We start from the raw sequence: 20,144 nt of genomic DNA on the forward strand, positions 1-20,144 counted from the left end.
GGCGATAAAATCATGACTTCCTACCAATAACATCCTTGAATTAAAAATGATAGCCCTAGTCTCCTTATGATGTAAAAGTGTATCAATTTAACGTGAAAGGTAATATGATGATGTGATAGATCTAAACACTCAACAGTGAATAGATCTATAAAATATTAAAGCCACTTTTACTTTTTCAATGCTTCACACATAAGATAGAGAACCATCGTATAAGCCAGCTTAAAACGTAACGACATTTATTCACGGCATTTTCTAACCTAGGAACAACTACAAATTGTTTGTAATAAATTTGTTAATTGTTATGTAAGACAAAATTATATAATTGTTAAATTCAATTACTTAAAATAGATAACAACCTAGAATACAAACAAAACACATATCTCTAAAAATCATGTTTATTTTCTGCAAGGATATTTTATATAACAGTTATAATTTTGCACTTATATATACTATTCACTTGAATACTTACAAAACATCTTATCAGTCACTTATTGCATTAACAATAAAGGGAGTCAAATTATTTCATCATTTAAACACGTCACACTTGAACGCCGTCCGAGATGAACATCCAAGATCATCATTTTTAGTTGCTATACAACATTATTACAAAATATAGTTTTATTTGCGAAATGTGTACGATAAAAATGTGCTAAGAGCACATAAAGGCAGATTAATCTAATCACTTATTATCGATACATTACTAATGTACTCTAAGTAAAACCTCAGAATTATAGTTAAAAATAATATTTAGTGCAATAATTGTTTTGGTTGTTTCGAAGGTGATGCGCCAGGTAACCGACCTTCGCCTGCTCTCTTCACCCCCGTCGATTTGATGTCTGAAATATAATTACATAGAAAATTAACTGACATGCTACTTCTATAGTTTATAAATTCCGAAAATAATAGTTCTAGTACTATATTACAAATTATAAAAATATATTGTTTAAAAACTTGAAAAAGGTGCTAGATATTGGAATTAAAATTTGTCATGTCGAAAGCGAATTATAAAATGAATACATTATTGGTAGCATTCTATAGTAGTATTATTTAAAAAGTAATTTTAAAGCCTTAAAAAATCGTTGAGAGTATGAAAAAAAAGCTGCCTACAATTTCACATAAACTACTGAATTCCAAAGTGTCACTGGCGGTATGCAGAATATCGCTTTGACAAATCGCAGTAAAATACATAATTTATAATATAGGAAATAGTTCCCCCTTAGTCCTTGTACCTTGCAGCCACCTGACTTGCGTGGCGGGCCCGTAGCCCTTCTCGTTGCGCGCCGCGATGCGGAAGATGATGGCGGGCTTGGTGGAGGAGTCCACGTGCGCCGCGCTCAGCGACGCCTGCGGCACCACGCACGTGTTCGTCTTGCCGCAGTACACGCGCACGAACGCCAACTGAGACTTCGACGCTTCCTGTAACAGAGAACACAATACATAGTCTATGCACGCCGCTTACTAGAACCATAGTGATATAACAGAGTATTTAAATAAATTATACTATTAAACTACCACAGACTGAAACATGCAGAACATTTAGTTACCTCCAAAATATGCAACGTAAAAGATCCTTCACAGTACATAAGGCACAGGAATTACGAGGTTACAAATGTGCCAAGCAATTATTGCAATACACGGAAACTTCCTAATATTTACCGAGAACGCATTGGGGACACTGGTGAAGAGAGCACAAATGGCGAAAGAGATTCTGGATTACAATATAAAATGTTGATCCATAATAGAGATGACCCACATATGGCCTGGTCGAAAACCATCCAAACTCAAGAGACTCATTTCGAATCAATGTAGAAGTGGTCGATTGCATTAACATGCAGGCACTTTAAATAAATTAAATAATAAATAAGATACAACAGAGGCAGGGACAGCACATGTGTGAAGATACAATGACAACGATACAAAAAATATCCCAAAACATTTTGTTCATTGGTTCGGGCTTTCCTTAGATAAAACAGCTTTCATAAAATAATAAACCTAATCATAAAAACCTTTGGTTGTGAGTTAGACCTCACGGCGAGGTACACTGAGTATTCGAAAATACCCTCGGCGGCCACCTGTGGCGGTTCCCATGACAGATGCGCACCCTCCACTGACTTGGAGATCTTGATGGCGGATGGGGCTCCAGGGAATCCAGGCAAACAAGTCTTAAATGCTGATTCCTGATGATGGTTAAAATTAAGTTAAACATAAATAATGTTTCGTTGTTTTATATAATGATATTTAAAAGGTCAAAATATTTTTATTCTTTAAATACAAAATGTTTACCTCACTAAACTCGCCTCGTCCGCACGAGTTAATTGCAGCTATTCTGAACTTATACGCCGTGCCATTTTCCAATGGGGAAGTAGGTAAGGTGGCCAAGTCCGGTAAACTATCCAGAGATAAATTTGAAAGGTCCACATTAGGATCCGATATGTAGTTTTGTACCTAAAAATAGATAATGTTTGAAAACATTCTGGTACCCATAAGGTACAAAAATTATCGCACAGTATCACTAACCGTAAACGTGGTTCCCTTCACGAAGCCGACGGTATACCAAACGTCCTCGTCGTTTAGTTGCTTCTGATCTTCCGGCTCCGACTATAATAAATATACAAATTACATAAAATGCTCTAACGACCTTTAAAGAGATCGATTCGACGGGGCGACCTGCTCGTGCTGGTGGTGCAGCGCCGCACTGGCGAGTGTGGCGAGCGCGTGCGCGGCGTCCGTGGGCGGCAACGGCGGCGCCCCGTTGGCGCCCGGCGCCGCGCCCGAGCTGCTCACGGCACCCTCGCCCTCCGCCCCCGCACCGGCCCCTGCGCCCTCTGCGCTCGCCGCGCCCGACGACGATACGCCCGCTCCGCTCTCCTCCGCTACCGGATGTCAAATAACGCTATGAGCTTAATTCAAATCGTGACTACCATTTATTGAAATTATAAATGAGAAGTTACTACATTATTTTTTATTTTGTTAAAAGTATGTAAGATATGAAAGTGTTCGAAAAAAAAGAATGAATTATAGTATGTGAAAATTATCATTAATGAAACCTTGTAGTAAATTTGGTGAGAGCAAGGCGGATCCATTTGCAGACATAGTGAGAAGTGGCATCGACTCGCTCACAGAAGGCATAGTGTCAGCAGCACCTTCCATCTCAGATGTGTCGGCATCACTGAACCTAAATATGTTAAAAATAATTAATAACAGAAATAAGATAGTATAGATTAAAAGAAAACAGTGTACCAAATTTTATAAATTCACATGTAAATGAGTTAAATAAAGAACACAATAATCAGTCATTTAAATTCTTATAAAATTAATATTTCAGAATATGCACAATATATAAATAAATGAATACATGATACTGACTCATTGGCTTGCTGCTGCTGTGGTAATACAGAAAAAGAATGCAGAATAGCAGGGCCATTGGCCGTGGACGAAATGAGAGCCGCTTCACTCTGTCCACTGCTAGATATATCTGCACCACCTTCTGTTGTACTTGAACTATGAAAGAAATATTTATATCATATTACTTTATTCTACCATATACACCAAAAATAAATTAATTGTGAATACAATGAATAGAATATTTTAGTACACCACATAGACTATGTAACGAAAATAAAATAATAGTAGTGAATACAATCAAACTATTTTTTTAGACTGATTATTTTAGTAATTATTCAACAACTTCAAAAATAAAGTGAACTTATAATTACTGGTTTAATAAAGACTAATTGACATTATCTAGAAAAAAAATATTAGTTCTATTTTTTAAAAACTAAGTTACTCTAAATGAAACTGATCTGTTCTACCTGATGCCCGTACTGAGAACTTCGTGAGCAGCACTGCTTATATCATTCACATCATCACTACTAGCTACACCTTCCCCTCCACCCATATCCTCATCCATTGTACTGGATTCCTCTGAAATGTACAACTTTCTGTAATTTATAAACTATTTGAAATTCGTCTTATAGTAGTTATTAGCTATTAGATGTTTTAAATCAGTTTTTAAAAAATAGCTTTGATGTTTTTTTATTTTACATTCATTTTAGAAATGACATTTTAATTAATTAATTCATGGTAATTGCAAAAATATTATTCAATTAAATTATTTGAAGATTTTTTTTTACCCTAAATATCTGTAATGGTGCTGCCACACTGCCGTTATAAAATGTTATAAAACAATAGTGAACATTAAACAAGCCTCAAGCCTCTAGCATGAAAACTTTAACATATACTAACACACCTTATATTCTGTTATGATTCTTTAGATGTTTTTCACCACATTGAAGAAAATATTTACATTGTTGTATAACATTTTATAACTATCAGTTTAGTTTCCCAGGTAATTTGTTTAATTATATTTACATAATGTTATATTAATAAAAATACAACATTTCATATTTTTGCTACAATTTGTGTCAAAATGTTAATCAACAAATTTTCAATAATATTTTATAACATTTTGTAACTAGAGTGTGAAAGCACCATAATTAAACCATACCGTCTTGAATCAAAGGTGCACCTTCTCCTTCAATAGGCATAGCAGAGCTTATAGACTGATCTGGAGACTCTTCTTGTGCAGTATCCGCACCTTCTCTCTCTCCATCCCCATCATCCAAACTTTGATCTTTTAACAGAGGTTCTAGATGTTCATCTTGAGGGGAATTGTCTTCTGTTTCTGCCTAAACACATAAAAAAAAATAACACATATTTTCAAATGTTAATTATATTTTACCTTAATTACAATTTGTGAAAATACATTATTACTGAAAAAAATTTTGTAAAGAGAAAAAGTTGATAAGTTAAAATACTTACTGGAGTTGATAAACAATTATCTCCTATATAGGCTGACTCATCACCAACAGTTCCAGGAGTTGTTTCATCTATATCCATTTCCTCTTCTGCCTCAGGATTTGCTACAAATATTATTGGAACATATTAAGACTACCTAATTAATACATTTTTACTGCGACCAATGAACATTAGTTTTTTTTCAGTGAAAATTTATATGATTTCATAAACATAATACCTGGCTCATCCACCGGTTGCTCTTCATTGTCAGGATCAACACCAGGTTCTAGATCCAAAACATCACTACTACTTGTTGGAGCACCTCCATTTGTTGCTACATGTGAATAATATTTAATATATTTTAGTATTAAATAATATAACTTGTAGATGTATATGGTACTTCATTATTTTAATTATATTATAACTAAAACATTTAGAAAAACTTTAAAAAAAACACGCAGCAACATGAGTTTCATGTAGAGTTTATCATTGTAATTATAACACACCTCCATCTTCTGTAGTTGGAACAGCTTCCGATTCATCGGCCGCAACATTATTTTCCGCCAGATCTCCTATTGTTTCTGCTTGATTTTCGATCAAAGGAGACATTTCCGCGCCATCGGGAAGATCACCATGAAGGGCAGAGTCAGACTCCATATTATACAATTTTTTCACACTGACTTTATTAAACACAAATAAACATTGAAATATAACAACTATTAAGCAATATAACGTAACATTTTAAAAAATATTAACAAATTTGCAACCTTTTTGACAGTTAATAAAGGTTGTCCATAGTGCCAAGCCAACTCGGCGTCATATTATTTTTTTTCACATGTACTGTATACATAGACAAAGGGCTCACTGCGAACCAATCTCAAACAAAAAATTATAATAAGTAAAGAAATAAACAAATTTAGAAGTACATATGATATAATTTAACATAAATAAATACTGATATAATACTAATACTTGTCTGCTTGAATTTTTCATGCCCTCTAGCATGTACTTTATTTCAATCTTTACAGTTTACGCACGTTCGTACTGTATAAATATTAAATAGTAACTTATTTAAATTTCTAAATTAGAGTCTGCTTGTTTCAACGAGTACTTTTATTCATACGAATTCTTTAATATTACTTACAGTTTTCTGTTGTTTACTCTACATTATAAATTTATATTATAAATTTTCAAAAACAACTTACAACTATCTCTGAATGATTTTTTTTTCATTCTATCTTAGAAACGTATTCCTACTTACTGTTAGTACGATATTCATGATAATTTCATATAAAATGTATTTTTTATATTCATATAAAAATGTTACGTTTTATAGCAACAATGATATTTTTCGATTCTTAGTTTCAACTAAGAATCGAAAAATAAACTATGAACTAAGAATCGAAAAAGTACAAAAAACATTAAAGACATTTAACGCTATATGAAAGTTAATAGGTTTTTGTAATTAAGTAAATATCTACCCGGATGAACATTTCAATTTTCCTAGTCTCATATTAATGTAACTTTCATATACCAAGAAGTCGCTGTAATCTAATTACAATAAAAAAATACAGAAGACACTTAAAAAAAATATGTGCCATCAAACAGGTTAATTGATGATTTGATGAATCTACTATGAGGTGTCATTAGAAATCAAGGATTATTCGTTATTCATTAGAAAAGACTAGCGTACCGTAATAAATAGCTTTCATTCCTTATATCTTTAAAATTTTCAATGACGATCAATAATAATTATTATTTATATTAGTTTACTATCTATTGTAAAGAATTTCATTTAAACTTAAGTATTTGCACGACTTATGATGCGAAGCGTTGGGATGTCAATTTATTAGAGTATTATAAAATTATTGCGAAATTAATTTTTGAAAATCTTTTTTAATGCTTCTAAGCGAAATAGATAAAATGTCAAGTGACCATGTTTTAGGTTTGTTGACATATTTGACACCTGAGAAATGTCTTAATAATTTTAGGGTTATGATTATAAAATATTTTAAAAATTTGGTTTAATTACCAAAATAATAATTATTATCACAATTTTTAAATCTACTGTTACAAGAAAATTTATTATTTAGTGATCAATAACACTGTTAATAATGTGTTATTTCTATAAATTAAACAACACTAAAGTTAATTAATACTGAAAATTATTCATCAGAAAATAGGAATATATACAAAAAGTCACATTACAAATTGATGGTTTGTAGTTATTTAAGTAGTAGTACAATAGAAGTTGCAAATTGAATAAATTATAAAATAAAGTGTAGTATAAGACGGTACTATACTAAAATTAGACTAAATTGGTGAGCCAAGTATTCTTTATAAGTATGTAGTGAACTTTACACTCTCAGGTCATATTAAAAGTACTGGTATATTTAATGTTCGTTTTTATTTATTTCATCTACCACAAATAAAATGTTTATTATTTTATTATTATCTATTTAACAACAGTTTTTATAGGTTTCTGTTATTATATATAAAAATAACTTAATAATAAACTGAGGGAAAACTAAAATAAAAGACAGTTGATTTTTGGCATTGCTAATTTAAACTTAATCATTGCTTAACACTATTAATTATTAATGATAATTTTATTTTACTTACAGAAATATGTCTGAAAACAGTAAAAGTAATAGTAATGAAAAACCTGGTGATGGAATTCGATCAATGCGATCCTCAACTGCATTTCGAGTTGTTAACTTTGAGCTTTATGCAAAACCTGTGAGTAATTCTATAAAAAAATATATAATAATCCCATAATATGTGAATATAACTATAATCTTTTATTTCAGAATATAGTCATTATGAGTATTGGCTTGACATGCTTTGGTCTAGCTCTTGGCTATATAGCCTATATGAGACATAAATATGAATCTATGGGTTATTATTCTGCAATCAATGAAGAAGGAAAAGAAACATTTGAGAAAAAGAAATCTAAATGGGAATAAAACAATGGATATAAAAACAAATAGGAAGAACAATTTTATGGTTATGCTCTGTAATGTACATAGATAGTGTTAATTTTAGTATTTATAAATAAAATAGTTTTGAGCAATATGATGTATTTAATCAATGTAATTAAAAATATTATACTCGTTGTTTAATTGTTTCTTGTGATATCTCATGGTAGTTGATGGTTATTATTATATTTTTTAAAAGGTATTTTTTGTTATAATTACCTACTGTTGATGTAGATTCCAAAGTTTTGAATACAAACTTTGGGTCAGCCTAAAATAAGGTAATTGTGTTTTTCTGTTAAGAATTCTCATTAAAAGCAGTATCATTATTAGCAGTTAGGACATTGGCAGTATTTACACTCTCATGTTAAGCACCAAGTCTTCACATCTTAGGCTGTGTTAGAAATATACCAATTAATAATTAGTATTAAAAAAATCGCGTTCGCCTTTCCCCTACGTGATGGAAGTGGGAGGGGGGGGCGTATGTGGGACTCGCCGATGTCCAGGGTGCCGAGTGCGCCCCGGTCAACGGAATATAATATTTTATTTTTCTGCACATTTGCAAACCATAACCGATCTTCTTAAGATGATAGCAACAATGATAGTTTAATTTTTTAATCACTGCTATCTGATAACTCCTACATTTACAGTAAAAAGGAAGGAACAAAGGCAGATATTTTCATAGTGCCTTTTTTTTTTTTTAAAAAATCTTGCTTAAGTTTTTTGTCTCTGATAGAAGTAGACGTTAAGCTTGTTGAATTGTTTAGCAAGTGCTGATCCAATTGATATTTTTATGCTTCTGTCTCTTGAGGCTTTTCTTCTCTGAAATCTGTTCTTGAAAATACCATCTGAGTGACATACTCTTCTGTCTTGCACATCCTACCTTTATGTTTATAAATATATTATATTTTGTATTATTATAAATCTTATATACATTTTATAAGTCTGTCATTAGATAATAGTTGACCTGATAACAGGGTTGGTAGGTTAAAAATTGATTGATGAAAGCTACAGCTTGGCACACAGTTGAGATCTGTTACTTTCAGATGATGATTATGTCCTCCTTACCGACTTCAGTCAAGGCCAGGGCCGAATCTACCATATGACTTTTTGAGCTTCAGTTAAGTCAAGTCAAAGACAAAAATATACGATAATGCAAAAGAATCCATAATTTTATTAAATTAAACAGTTCGTATGGGTTGCAGCCCTGCGAGTCCTGTAGTTAATCAAACCCATTGAATTAATTTAATTCAAGTCTACGTTCAGATATGTCTTAGGTTACTAACGATACCTAGGGCCCCTAGGTATCGTTAGCCCAGGACCCCATAAACTTACAGTCTGGCCCTGGTCAAGGCGACCATTCTCAATAGAGAACAGCCAACTACGCACAAGTTGTTGTAGTGCAAATGCAGCTGGTGCAGTCTATCTATATGTCTATACTCTTATAATCGAATTTGACGACAAGTCGACGTGATTCGGTGGAGAGTTCACATAATATACTTTTTCCGAATAAATTTGGGCGTTTAGTTGCACCCATTTTAAGGGGAAAATTATTAATCGACCCGCAATCTGATGATGAATATGGAACGGCCCAATGATCGCTGGATATTCTTATTAAATTCAAACAGCTTTAACCAACGTGGAACCTCTGCTTTAATTGATTTGTATAAATTATGAAAGAAAAGATTTGAACAGTTGTTTGTAACGATCAGCTCTATTTTAAAACTGCAAGTATTTTTGTAAAGTTTTCAAGGCTTTAAGTAACTCCGAGAACCACACTCCAATCGCTATTTTCACTAAATTTTTAAACTGGATCCCATAAAAAAAGAAGATAGACATTAGCTTAATAAGCAAATGGTAGAGACTATCTCCAAATAAAATATTCAAATATCATTAACAGGTCTTATAACAGCGATTTATCTGAAATTTAAAATATTTTTTGGTCCAAAATAACATCAGTTGCAAATGGCTTGACAATTTTCAGCCCTCAGCTGAGTCTCAAAATACATGGAATGAGGATCACTTGTGTAGTATGACTACAGTTCCGAGATCCGCCTTTTGCTAATTTTATATAGACTTTGCAGTGTTAATCGACGAATGTGCATGACACTAGGCCTTTAGTTTTCGCTTGTCAGTTGTCATTATCATTTGACCAATATTTCAAACAAATTAACAAAAGTCAAAACTTTGAATAGTGTCAAATAATTTATTACTAAATAATCTAAACACCTATACTATGTTAGTAATAGTAACTTTGTAGCTTGTGTTCCATCTATGTCAGATTCATTAGTATTTATTTGTATTATTCAATTATATGTAATACTCTGATATTGTCGTTAGTACAAAACTCATTAATAATGTTTTCTGCTCTTAAAAAATTAACAAAAAGTGGCGATGATCGCTGTCCAGCACCAATGCCGATGTCGTCTTCTTTACAGAAGAAATTCTCAAGAGGCGTGCATTTTAATAGTAAATATCAAATATATCCAATATAAATAAATATAAATAAAATATAGACTTCATATCACTAAGTGATGAAAAATTGTTTTAGTGAAAATTTTAATAAAAGGAGATAGAAATGTTGGCAAATCTTGTCTCTTACAACGTCTACAAGGTGGAGCATTTACAGAGGAATATGTTCCAACAGAGCAGATTCAAGTTGCTCCAATACACTGGGCTTATAAAAACACTGATTATATAGTAAAAGTAAGTAATATAAATATTGTAATATTACATTACATCTTAAATGAGCTTAAGTTATGTATGTGTAAAAATTTTTTGATATAGATGGGATTGATAAAAATAATATTGAATTATTAATATTTTTATATCAAAAAATGTCTTTGAAATTAGTAGATTTCTAAAATAAACAACAACAATCTTCTATGACCTCATATTAGATAATTATATCCCAGAATCTCTGGGATATTATTATCGGGATATATATTAATGGGTAAAAATTAAATATTATTGATTTCTTAGGTTGAAGTATGGGAAGTGGTGGATAAAGGACGCACAAAGAAGAAACCTCCTCTTGGGCTTAAGCTTGAAAACCAGTCAGCTCCATCAGCAATGGAGGAAGAACATGAAACCCCGGTATTAGATGCTACATTTCTGGATGTCTACAAAAATGCTACAGGTGTCATACTAATGATGGACATAACCAAACCATGGTAATTCTACATATAACTTATTTAAATGGTATTACAGCATTGATGATTACTTAATGAATTAAATAAGAGACAATATTATTTTTCAGTTCACTATGCTTTCTATTTAATTTATGAAGGCTAATTCAATGTAATGCTGATTGTGTGCCCCTATTGAATGACAACACATGCTGTTGAATATTTTTTCATATGACACATCAGTCTTATTTTTTTTTAAACTGATAATATCGACCAAGAGACTATAACATGGAATCTATAATACTAATTTTAATGAAAAAATGATTATTGGGATCACTCTGATTTTATTGAAGTTTGATCTTGATATTATTCTTGAATTATTTTATTAATATTAGCAATAATATGCTTTATTATAAATATATTTCATATGCAATAGTCTCATACACCCCTGGGAGAGATTTGGGGAATTGTTATATAGAAATATTAGTTGCAATTAGATATTTATTTACTCTGAAAATCCAACAGAGATAACAGTAGCTATAATGTATAAAACATATAAAAAAAATAAAGTGAATTGCCCTTCTAAATACAGGATGTTATGACTTGATAAAAAGTTTGCTGTAGTGACTATATATATAATGTTTCATGAAAATTGCAATTGATAAATGTCCCTGAAAGAAAACCTGGTTCATGAGCGATTTATTTTGTGAGGTCAACAGTATATGTTCATATAAATAAATAAATAGTTAATTATGCCTTTATTCAATTTATTTTCTGTATTAACCAAACATTATATTTAAATAGTTTAGAATCACTAGTAATTTCATGTATAATGATAGTCAAACATCACTCAAACAGATTTTTGAAATCATTTAAAAAATTGATATTGAAAATAATCCCATCAGGAAGAATAGGAACATAATTTTTAATTGACATTCAATGTTATTAAACTTATTGTTACGAGACTAGCCCTAGCCTCCAATACGGTGCTACGTCATAGGATATCATAATTAATAATATCATTAATAATGTCACATTATTATTATTACATATTATTAAAATTATTATTGTAATTAATTGATCAATAATTTGTACAACTTTAGTTGATATTATTTTATAACATTTAATACTAGCATGTAACACTATTTCTTATTTTAAAAGTGATTGAGCTGTCATAAGGAAAACAATTGGATGATTGGGGGCATTGTAAGAATATAGAGAGAGATTGAAACATCATGGTACAACATAATTTTATTTTGCCATCCCGAACTACTGAAATTACATTATATTTTGCTATTTCTTAATGAGAACATAGTAAGGAGCTACGTCGATTGATAGTACGGATTTTATATATTGTTAAAGAAAGAGAAATGAAAAGTATGAGTACATATTTTAATTATAATAAAAATACTTTTACGGCATTACCTATAATATCGTTCAGGGGAAAATTAGTTAAACAATGTTGTTTGTTCTTCTTTGAAGTAACAAAACAATGATATCAGAAACAGCTTATCAATTTTTAACTTAAAATATTATCGTTTATAAGTAAGGCCAGTTTTTAAAACAATCGAATTATGTAATATATAATTATTTTTATATTTAAGATTAATTTAAATATTGTTTTAAGGACTTTTGAGTATGTGGTAAAGGAGCTAACGCGTATACCAGCGGATTTGCCTGTTGTTATACTGGGCAACCACTGTGACATGCAACACCATCGCCAAGTGCATCCTCATCACATAGAACAAGCCATGCATCATGCTAAGATGACAAGGTAGAGTTTCTTGTTAAACTACACTCACCTCTACTATTTAAGTCATTATTATTCACAACAAATTCTCTTATGTTTCATAAAATTAACAAGTTTCATTACTTTAACATTAAATACAATAAAAATATTAAATTTGGATTATCTGTACTAACAATATAAATGCAAAAGTAATTGTTACGCTTTAACGGTCAAACCACTGAACCGGTTTGATGAAACTGAGCGTAAAGCAAGCTTGAACCCCCGACATAGGCTTATTTTCATAAGCCTAACACCTGACGACCAACCCTAATAATAGGAGAGAAGTCAACAACAACAACAATCGACAACTACTATTATACATATATGTATGTTTTGGACAGTTTGCCGTAATCGCTGCGTTTACAGTAACTGTACCGTTTCTTGTGGTGAAGTTACAGCCCATAATTTTCTTCAATAAAAATGCTATCTAAGCTAGTTCCTTAGAGTCTGTTTTACCACACAAACTCTCGAGCTGTATAAGAATAATGTAGATTTAAAAGTTGTTTGAATAATATAGGACAGCTCCAATCCGTTATGCAGAGTCTTCGATGCGAAATGGTTTCGGTTTACGATTACTGCACAAATTTCTAAGTGTGCCATTTCTAAGACTTCAAAAAACGAGCTTATTGGAACAGTTGCAAAGAAATCAAAAGGATATGGAGGAAATTGAGAGAGAACTTGATGAATTTCAGGTAACAGTTTGACCTTATCAGAACTTATTTTGTCAAAACGATTGAGTTTAAAAAGTTAGAAAGTCTAGCAAAACTGGAACTGCAGTTTTTTTTATAACTATTAACTTATATATATTATAAGTATTTTTTATTTGAAGTTAGAAACATGAAAACTAATTATCACTACGCGTCGGGAGGGGTTAAGTAATTTTAAACTTAAGACTCGTCGGTCTAGCCGGCTTATAAGATTGATGATTTCGAAGACGCGCCTTCGAATCACAAATCGAGTCATAAAAGAATATTAAGTTTTCTTGCATTATAGAGTTTGAAAGTCAGCACTTAATGCCGTTGATCCTGGACCTGTGTGCATTATAATAGAATGTTTTTGGTAAACCTGGCAACCGTTGCTGCAACCGTTAGGAGATGGCAGAATACATTTTATACCGATCATAATATATATTAACGGCCCGACTTATAAACGTTGTTATAAACTTATTAGTGTTGTAAAGCGGGTGATTATTTGAACAATCAATTATCTCTTCATTGATTTCATATTCATGTCATTGTGTAATAACTTTATTCTCATATTTTTTTAGAATTCCGAAGAATCTCAGTATAATATATTCCTGGATCGTCTGGCGAATAAGCGTAGGCAGAGTACTGAGCCCGAGACTCGTATCAATACAGAACGCTCGCCGAGCATTGTGCTCGGAGGTGGAAAACCTATTATTCCACCAAGTGTCAATCCACTTGTAAGTACTAGTTTTATTACTAAATTTAGCCATTTTTGAAAATTGTATCTTTATAAAATATATAATGTATGATATGTCTATGAACATTTTGTTCGAAATGTGCTAATTATGTTTTCATATTTTTACAGTTAGCACAAGCCCTTAATCCGAATGCAGCAAAAATAAATATCAATGAAAATATACAGGTGAAACAAAGTCAATACGTAAGCTCGGAGTTATTAAAAAGTAAACCCCCTGTTAGTATGGACATGACACCGTCAAAGTTACCTCAAGACAGGTTAGTAATATTTAATTAATAATTATGGCATATTTTGTGGTGACATAGCTTTATATACGTAATTCATTTTACGACATACGACCTCATTTTAAGCGACCTCTGACAAAACTATCACAGATAAAAAAGAAATGTTTGAGAGATTTGTAAGTCAACAAAATGTCTACAGATAACTTCGTTACATAGTTGTATATGATTTATTTAAGATGTTAGTTTATTTTTGAATACATAACGTATACTGAGTACATGATATTTATTTAGATATCGACCGTGTCACGTAAATTCCTATCGTTAGCTCCATTAAAATCGTGTCTGTAATAAAATTTACTTGTAAAAATACTTGTACTATACGTATAGTAAATACATGGTGTTTCACATTTATAACATATACTATTCCAATCGAAGAAGGAATAAAGGTAAAAAAATCTTAGATTTGAGTATGCCACGCGATTTGCATATAGCTCAGCTATATTGTGCGTTAGTTACAGTTGACTAACATATCTTTATTTTAAAATGCCACACTATTACACTAAATAGCTTATCATCTACATTAATTTAACTTAAAAATCGAAAATCCATAAAGTATAGGTAGATTATTCTAGCTCTCGACCAATGACATCGCTTTAATTCGATGTCAAATAAAAATAAGCAACCCATTTATTTCCAGTATTCCCAGCACACCATCCGGTAACAACATATCTATGTCAGGGTCCTCGGGAGCTTTGGACGAGTTCTACGCTGGCACCTTGGATAGCAGTTTCCTAGAAGACCTTGGACCGATTAGTAATAACAACCAGGAAACTAACTATGACACTGATAGGTAAAAAATATTTTACCGTAATTTTATACTATAATGTGAATGCCTGTGGTGATGTTTGGTCGAATACGGTCATGGTGGATTTCAACATAGACTTGCCAACTATGCAGGACATATCAGTGCACAAGTGTGCGTAAACAAAGGTGCACTCTCATAATCTGTACACACTTTCAGACTCAGGGCAGATACTGAGAATTTAAGACAGAAATATCCTCGGGCCACTAGACCAACGAGGCAGTCAGTCACACTATACAAGTTTCCTACTTGTATTCGATCATCTGTTATAATATAATATGCCGATTGTGTTTCGAAGATCAGTATATAAAAAATAAATAAATTGTCGATGTCGGATAAGTAGCCATTGCTGGACGAGTTGAGTTAGAATAGTACGAGTGTTGGAAATTAATTAATAGAATATTGTTTTGTATTATAAATGTGGCTTAACATTATTTTTTGTGAATTTTTTAGCGACGATGACAACACAATCAATCCAAAAGTAATCGTAGATGAAGACGATTTAGACATTGAGAGCAGTCCACAGATAAAAACTAAAACGGGCATAGACAATTTAGATATTGAATCAAGGTCGAAACATGAAGATAATTTGAGAAATGATTTTATGAAACAAGCCGTCATAAGTAAAGACCATGAAGGGAATAGCATGTCTGTATTAAGTAATCAGAATATTAATATCCCTAGCGACTTCCCGCTGTGGGCTGGGGATTCAAGTGTGAGAAGATCTCCTGAAGGTGATGTAACTTTTGTATATTCCTTACTATTATTACAAAGGCGAAAGTTTTTATCTATCGATGTTTGATACAAAAATTACTATGTATATTAACACAGATTATAATTTATAAAGATATTTTGTAAATAATACCTGCCAACCAAATCCTAAAACGCGTGCGTAGCCGCGGGCGAAAACTAGTAACAATAAAAAAGACGATCTGGGCGTTGAGAATAGGACACATTTATGCTTAGGATAAATATTGTGTTTAGTGGAGAAAAATTTGAAATTACAGTCATGTGTTTGATGAAACCTACATATATATCACCCGTTTAGCATGATACAAATATTTTCCTAACAAGACAAGATCCTCAGCATATCAATAAAAAATAGTTTTTTCGGGCTGTTATAATAATGCCATTAAAAGTTGCAAATATTAATTAATGAATCAGAAGGATGTTTCAAGATAAAATGCAATAACCAAATATAGACGAGCCATGTTTAACTCCGCCCTTATTGGGCCTTGTTATTTCTAATAACATATATTATATTTACATTGTTCATTTTAGGTGGCGAAGATCCAGATATAGCAAAAGAACCAGATCTTAAGGTTGGATATTTTTTTAGGACGTTTCTAAATTAATCATGAAAAATTATAGTACTAGAAATTGTCTTAAGTAAATGAGTTCAAACGATAATACATTTTTATTTTATTTTAGGCTGACAAAAAGCATAAAAAGAAGAAATCAAAAGATAAAGAAAAGGGCGATTATAGCGATAAATCTGAACGTAAGGAGAGAAAACATAAGCATAAAAAGACAAAAGGTGAAAAGCAGCCGCACCCACAGGACGGACTGCTGGCGCCCTCTGCGACCGCCGGGTTCAATTACGAAGACTACGATAGCATTTAATGTCTATATTTCATGTCTACTGTGCTTACAGATGTATGTGTAACAATTATTATTACAGAAGTTATAATTATGGCGAAACTTCACTTGGTAACCTGTTCGCATATTTGCATTGATTATCTGAGCACGGTAATTACAATAGCAGCAAAGATTCATAAACAATTTTGACCCTGTATGTAATGTGAAGTAAATAGTTAAGGTTTTTTTATTTTTTTATAATGTATAAATGGCAAACGGGACGCATGTGTGCAAATCGTGTTTATGGACCGGAATATGGATGGTGATTAGCAAGAATATATCCTTACACGAACACGCTATTCTAGGTGAAGTGATTGCTGCCTTTAAACAGGATGTAAGAACCAGTCTATCGCGATATACAGACATAATCGACTGATTACCATAGAGATTTATGTGTATATGTATTATTTTCTGAAAATTTACGTTTACACTTGCATAAAATATATATAAACGTAAATTTCATCTCGTATTTATGAATCACATAAGGGGGAATTTGATTGATGTGTTATGAGCTAAGATGAAATGAGTAATATTATGTACAGTCGGGGTAAGAAAAGGTTCGTCACCTTAAGATCTATTATCGTATGCTCAGTATGAGCGATAATCTGCTTTACCGATTGAGTTTGACATATTGAGTTAGAAAAGGTTCGTCACCTTAAGATCTAATATCGTGTGCTCAGTATGCGCGATTATCTGCTTTACCGATTGAGTTTGACATATTGATTTAGAAAAGGTTCGTCACCTTAAGATCTAATATCGTGTGCTCAGTATGCGCGATTATCTGCTTTACCGATTGAGTTTGACATATTGATTTAGAAAAGGTTCGTCACCTTAAGATCTAATATCGTGTGCTCAGTATGCGCGATTATCTGCTTTACCGATTGAGTTTGACATATTGATTTAGAAAAGGTTCGTCACCTTAAGATCTATTATCGTATGCTCAGTATGAGCGATAATCTGCTTTAGCGATTGAGTTTGACATATTGAGTTAGAAAAGGTTCGTCACCTTAAGATCTAATATCGTGTGCTCAATATGAGCGATAATCTGCTTTACCGATTGAGTTTGACACATTGCGTCGCAATGTACACTATTTTGAACCTACTTATCATACAATGTTAGTTTAATTTTTTGTGCAGTTTTCTGTTTAATGCTTTAGTTTCAAAATGTACTAAGAGTTTACGACTTGATAAAGGAATTAATTTGAAAACTGACTAAGGTTTTCTTACCCCGACTGTACTTATAATTAGTTAACTATTAGCAGTGTATGTGAAAACATCGTCGGGAAACCTGTGTCTAGTTTCAATGAATTAATCCAGCAGTCGGATATTTACAGGCTGTTTCTTTAGTTTTTTTCTAGCGTGTGTGAGGACTATAGAATTACGTTATCTGACTTGGATTCCAAGTCATGAAAAGGAACATTATAAGTAAAAGTTTGATCATAGTTACGGCTAGTATTCGGCTGTTTAGGATAAAGTTTGGACCAAAATCTTCCAAGCTGCTCCAGTGTGAGCTGATAGATTTTTATCTGATACATCCAGGCTTGCTGATTTTCTTTACCGCGAAATTATAAGCAAGAATAAAGCACATTGAAATAGATGATGTTTAAACTCGGCCTATATGTTTTGCGTACTGGCCATTATTAGACTTAAATTATACTATATTTAAAAAATTATAAGTTTTTGCTTAAAAACGTTTTCGTTATAATATTATTATATAATGTATATTTCAAAGTAAATTTATATTTATTTAGGTACGTCAGTGATAGATAAACTATCATTATAAAATTGGTATTAAGAGGGTTTATAGTTTATCTCTTAAGAAATAAATCGTTTTCAATGATAATACTATCGGTTTAAAAACAAAAATTGTATTGTATGACGAACCTGGAGATCATTAAGCGAGTACATGATGGAATCATTGAGTCAGTTATGTACCTGTCTGGGGATCTTAGGCTTCACTATTTTATACACCATGAAAATTACAATCGAGTCACAAAGACAACGTTACAGTTAAAGACAAGTGCAATTATTATTTGACGTTCGAAATAAATACAAAAATGTATTGATATTAACCTAGATGTCATACTTACCACATTTCTTAGAAACGACGTACGTCAATACTTTTGAAGTATCGACTTATTAATAAAGGATATTTCGCACTTCGCAGTTTCCAATTTCCGCGCAAAATCTAAATACAAACCACCGTTTATCAAACAAACAATCATTTCATTCGTTTGGCCCCAAGCACCTCATCCTAGGCTATTATCTGTTTATAAATATTACGGAATGTTAAATTCGTAACTTATAAGACAATATAGATAAGTAGCATCCATAAACTTGATAAAATTTATCATATCAACCAAAGGTGGACGAAATTATTTAATGTTTCGAATGAGACCTCTTATAATAAAATTTACTTAAAATGGGATTTGAACTAGAATTGATATCGTAGTTACAGATTTTTTACTGTTGACCTGGGGGCCAATTCTATTAACAAATTTTCACTTAAAATATTAGCGTTGTCGTTTATCGGTTTTCCTAGATTACTACTATGGAACATATCGTAACCGTTATATTTTAATAGAATTGGCCTCACATTTTTAAAGTACTATTACCACGTTAAAGCATAACAAATTGTCTAGTATATAATATATATTTTAAAGTATAATAACAAGTATTTAATTAAACGTGTTGCTTAATGTGTAAATTTTGTAAGACAAATTTGTTAAATTACAAAAACCAGCAAAACTTGTTTAAAAAAAATAAAAAATCCATTTTTTATTGAATCTTATAATTATGAGATTTAGATGCAATTTAAATTGCTTATTATAATGAATTGTTTAAAACTGCTTTCAGTGTCTAAAAATTAGGTAAAAAGTATATAAGAAAACTTGAAAATTCTCATTTATTATATATGTAATATCGTGACTAGCAGTGGTAGGTTATCAATAGCGAAGTAGGCCGAGGACATGAATGAGAAAATCTAGAAAAAATACATAAAAGTTCTATAAATGTCCACAGCCTCGGAATTACGATTTTTTCGAACCTTCTTTCAAGCGCTTGAGATAAATTACTGTAAAATACTTACAAATAAGTAATAGTTGGCATTGATATTCTTATATAACAATGTGTTAATGCAGTCAAGTTAAATATAAATCCATGTATTAAAAACAATCGTTACAGGGTGGAATTTTGAAATTATTTAAGGCCCTACTTTCTCAATCTATCTTGACGTTTTCTACGGAACATTAGCTATATAAGGCTTCAATGTTTTTTTTAGATATTTTA

The 20,144-nt window shown here is 31.7% G+C and overlaps 3 protein-coding genes across 6 annotated transcripts; 2 read left to right on the plus strand and 1 right to left on the minus strand.

Annotated features, from left to right (window-relative positions):
* Positions 1-379: 379 nt before the first annotated feature.
* LOC125074445 (host cell factor 1-like) lies at positions 380-5,609 on the minus strand. Of its 2 annotated transcripts, none has more exons than XM_047685804.1 (13): positions 5,304-5,609; positions 5,036-5,131; positions 4,822-4,922; positions 4,529-4,688; positions 3,813-3,924; positions 3,367-3,501; positions 3,048-3,175; positions 2,668-2,873; positions 2,518-2,598; positions 2,284-2,445; positions 2,007-2,177; positions 1,230-1,416; positions 380-836 (listed from the first exon to the last, which is right to left on the minus strand). In XM_047685804.1, the coding sequence occupies exons 1-13, from the start codon at positions 5,452-5,454 to the stop codon at positions 748-750; spliced, it is 1,779 nt and encodes a 592-aa protein (XP_047541760.1). In that variant the 5' UTR covers positions 5,455-5,609; the 3' UTR covers positions 380-747. The 2 variants fall into 2 exon arrangements, with proteins under 2 accessions (XP_047541760.1, XP_047541749.1); XM_047685793.1 differs by having other exon boundaries at positions 4,508-4,688; positions 5,304-5,608.
* Positions 5,610-6,778: 1,169 nt separating this feature from the next.
* On the plus strand, positions 6,779-7,977 carry LOC125072975 (small integral membrane protein 8). Of its 3 annotated transcripts, none has more exons than XM_047683629.1 (3): positions 6,779-7,118; positions 7,422-7,536; positions 7,608-7,977. In XM_047683629.1, the coding sequence occupies exons 2-3, from the start codon at positions 7,426-7,428 to the stop codon at positions 7,761-7,763; spliced, it is 267 nt and encodes an 88-aa protein (XP_047539585.1). In that variant the 5' UTR covers positions 6,779-7,118; positions 7,422-7,425; the 3' UTR covers positions 7,764-7,977. The 3 variants fall into 3 exon arrangements, with proteins under 3 accessions (XP_047539585.1, XP_047539570.1, XP_047539577.1); XM_047683614.1 differs by having other exon boundaries at positions 6,780-7,014; XM_047683621.1 differs by lacking the exon at positions 6,779-7,118 and adding an exon at positions 7,155-7,195.
* Positions 7,978-9,843: 1,866 nt separating this feature from the next.
* On the plus strand, positions 9,844-17,472 carry LOC125072032 (rab-like protein 6). Its single transcript, XM_047682505.1, has 11 exons — positions 9,844-10,241; positions 10,324-10,478; positions 10,755-10,945; positions 12,528-12,674; positions 13,207-13,381; positions 13,957-14,112; positions 14,241-14,389; positions 15,054-15,206; positions 15,672-15,952; positions 16,500-16,540; positions 16,650-17,472. Exons 1-11 carry the CDS (start codon positions 10,130-10,132, stop codon positions 16,839-16,841), a joined length of 1,752 nt encoding a protein of 583 aa, XP_047538461.1. The 5' UTR covers positions 9,844-10,129; the 3' UTR covers positions 16,842-17,472.
* Positions 17,473-20,144: the final 2,672 nt, after the last annotated feature.

The sequence above is a fragment of the Vanessa atalanta genome, chromosome 2, assembly GCF_905147765.1.
Source record: "Vanessa atalanta chromosome 2, ilVanAtal1.2, whole genome shotgun sequence".
Classification (NCBI taxonomy): domain Eukaryota; kingdom Metazoa; phylum Arthropoda; class Insecta; order Lepidoptera; family Nymphalidae; genus Vanessa; species Vanessa atalanta.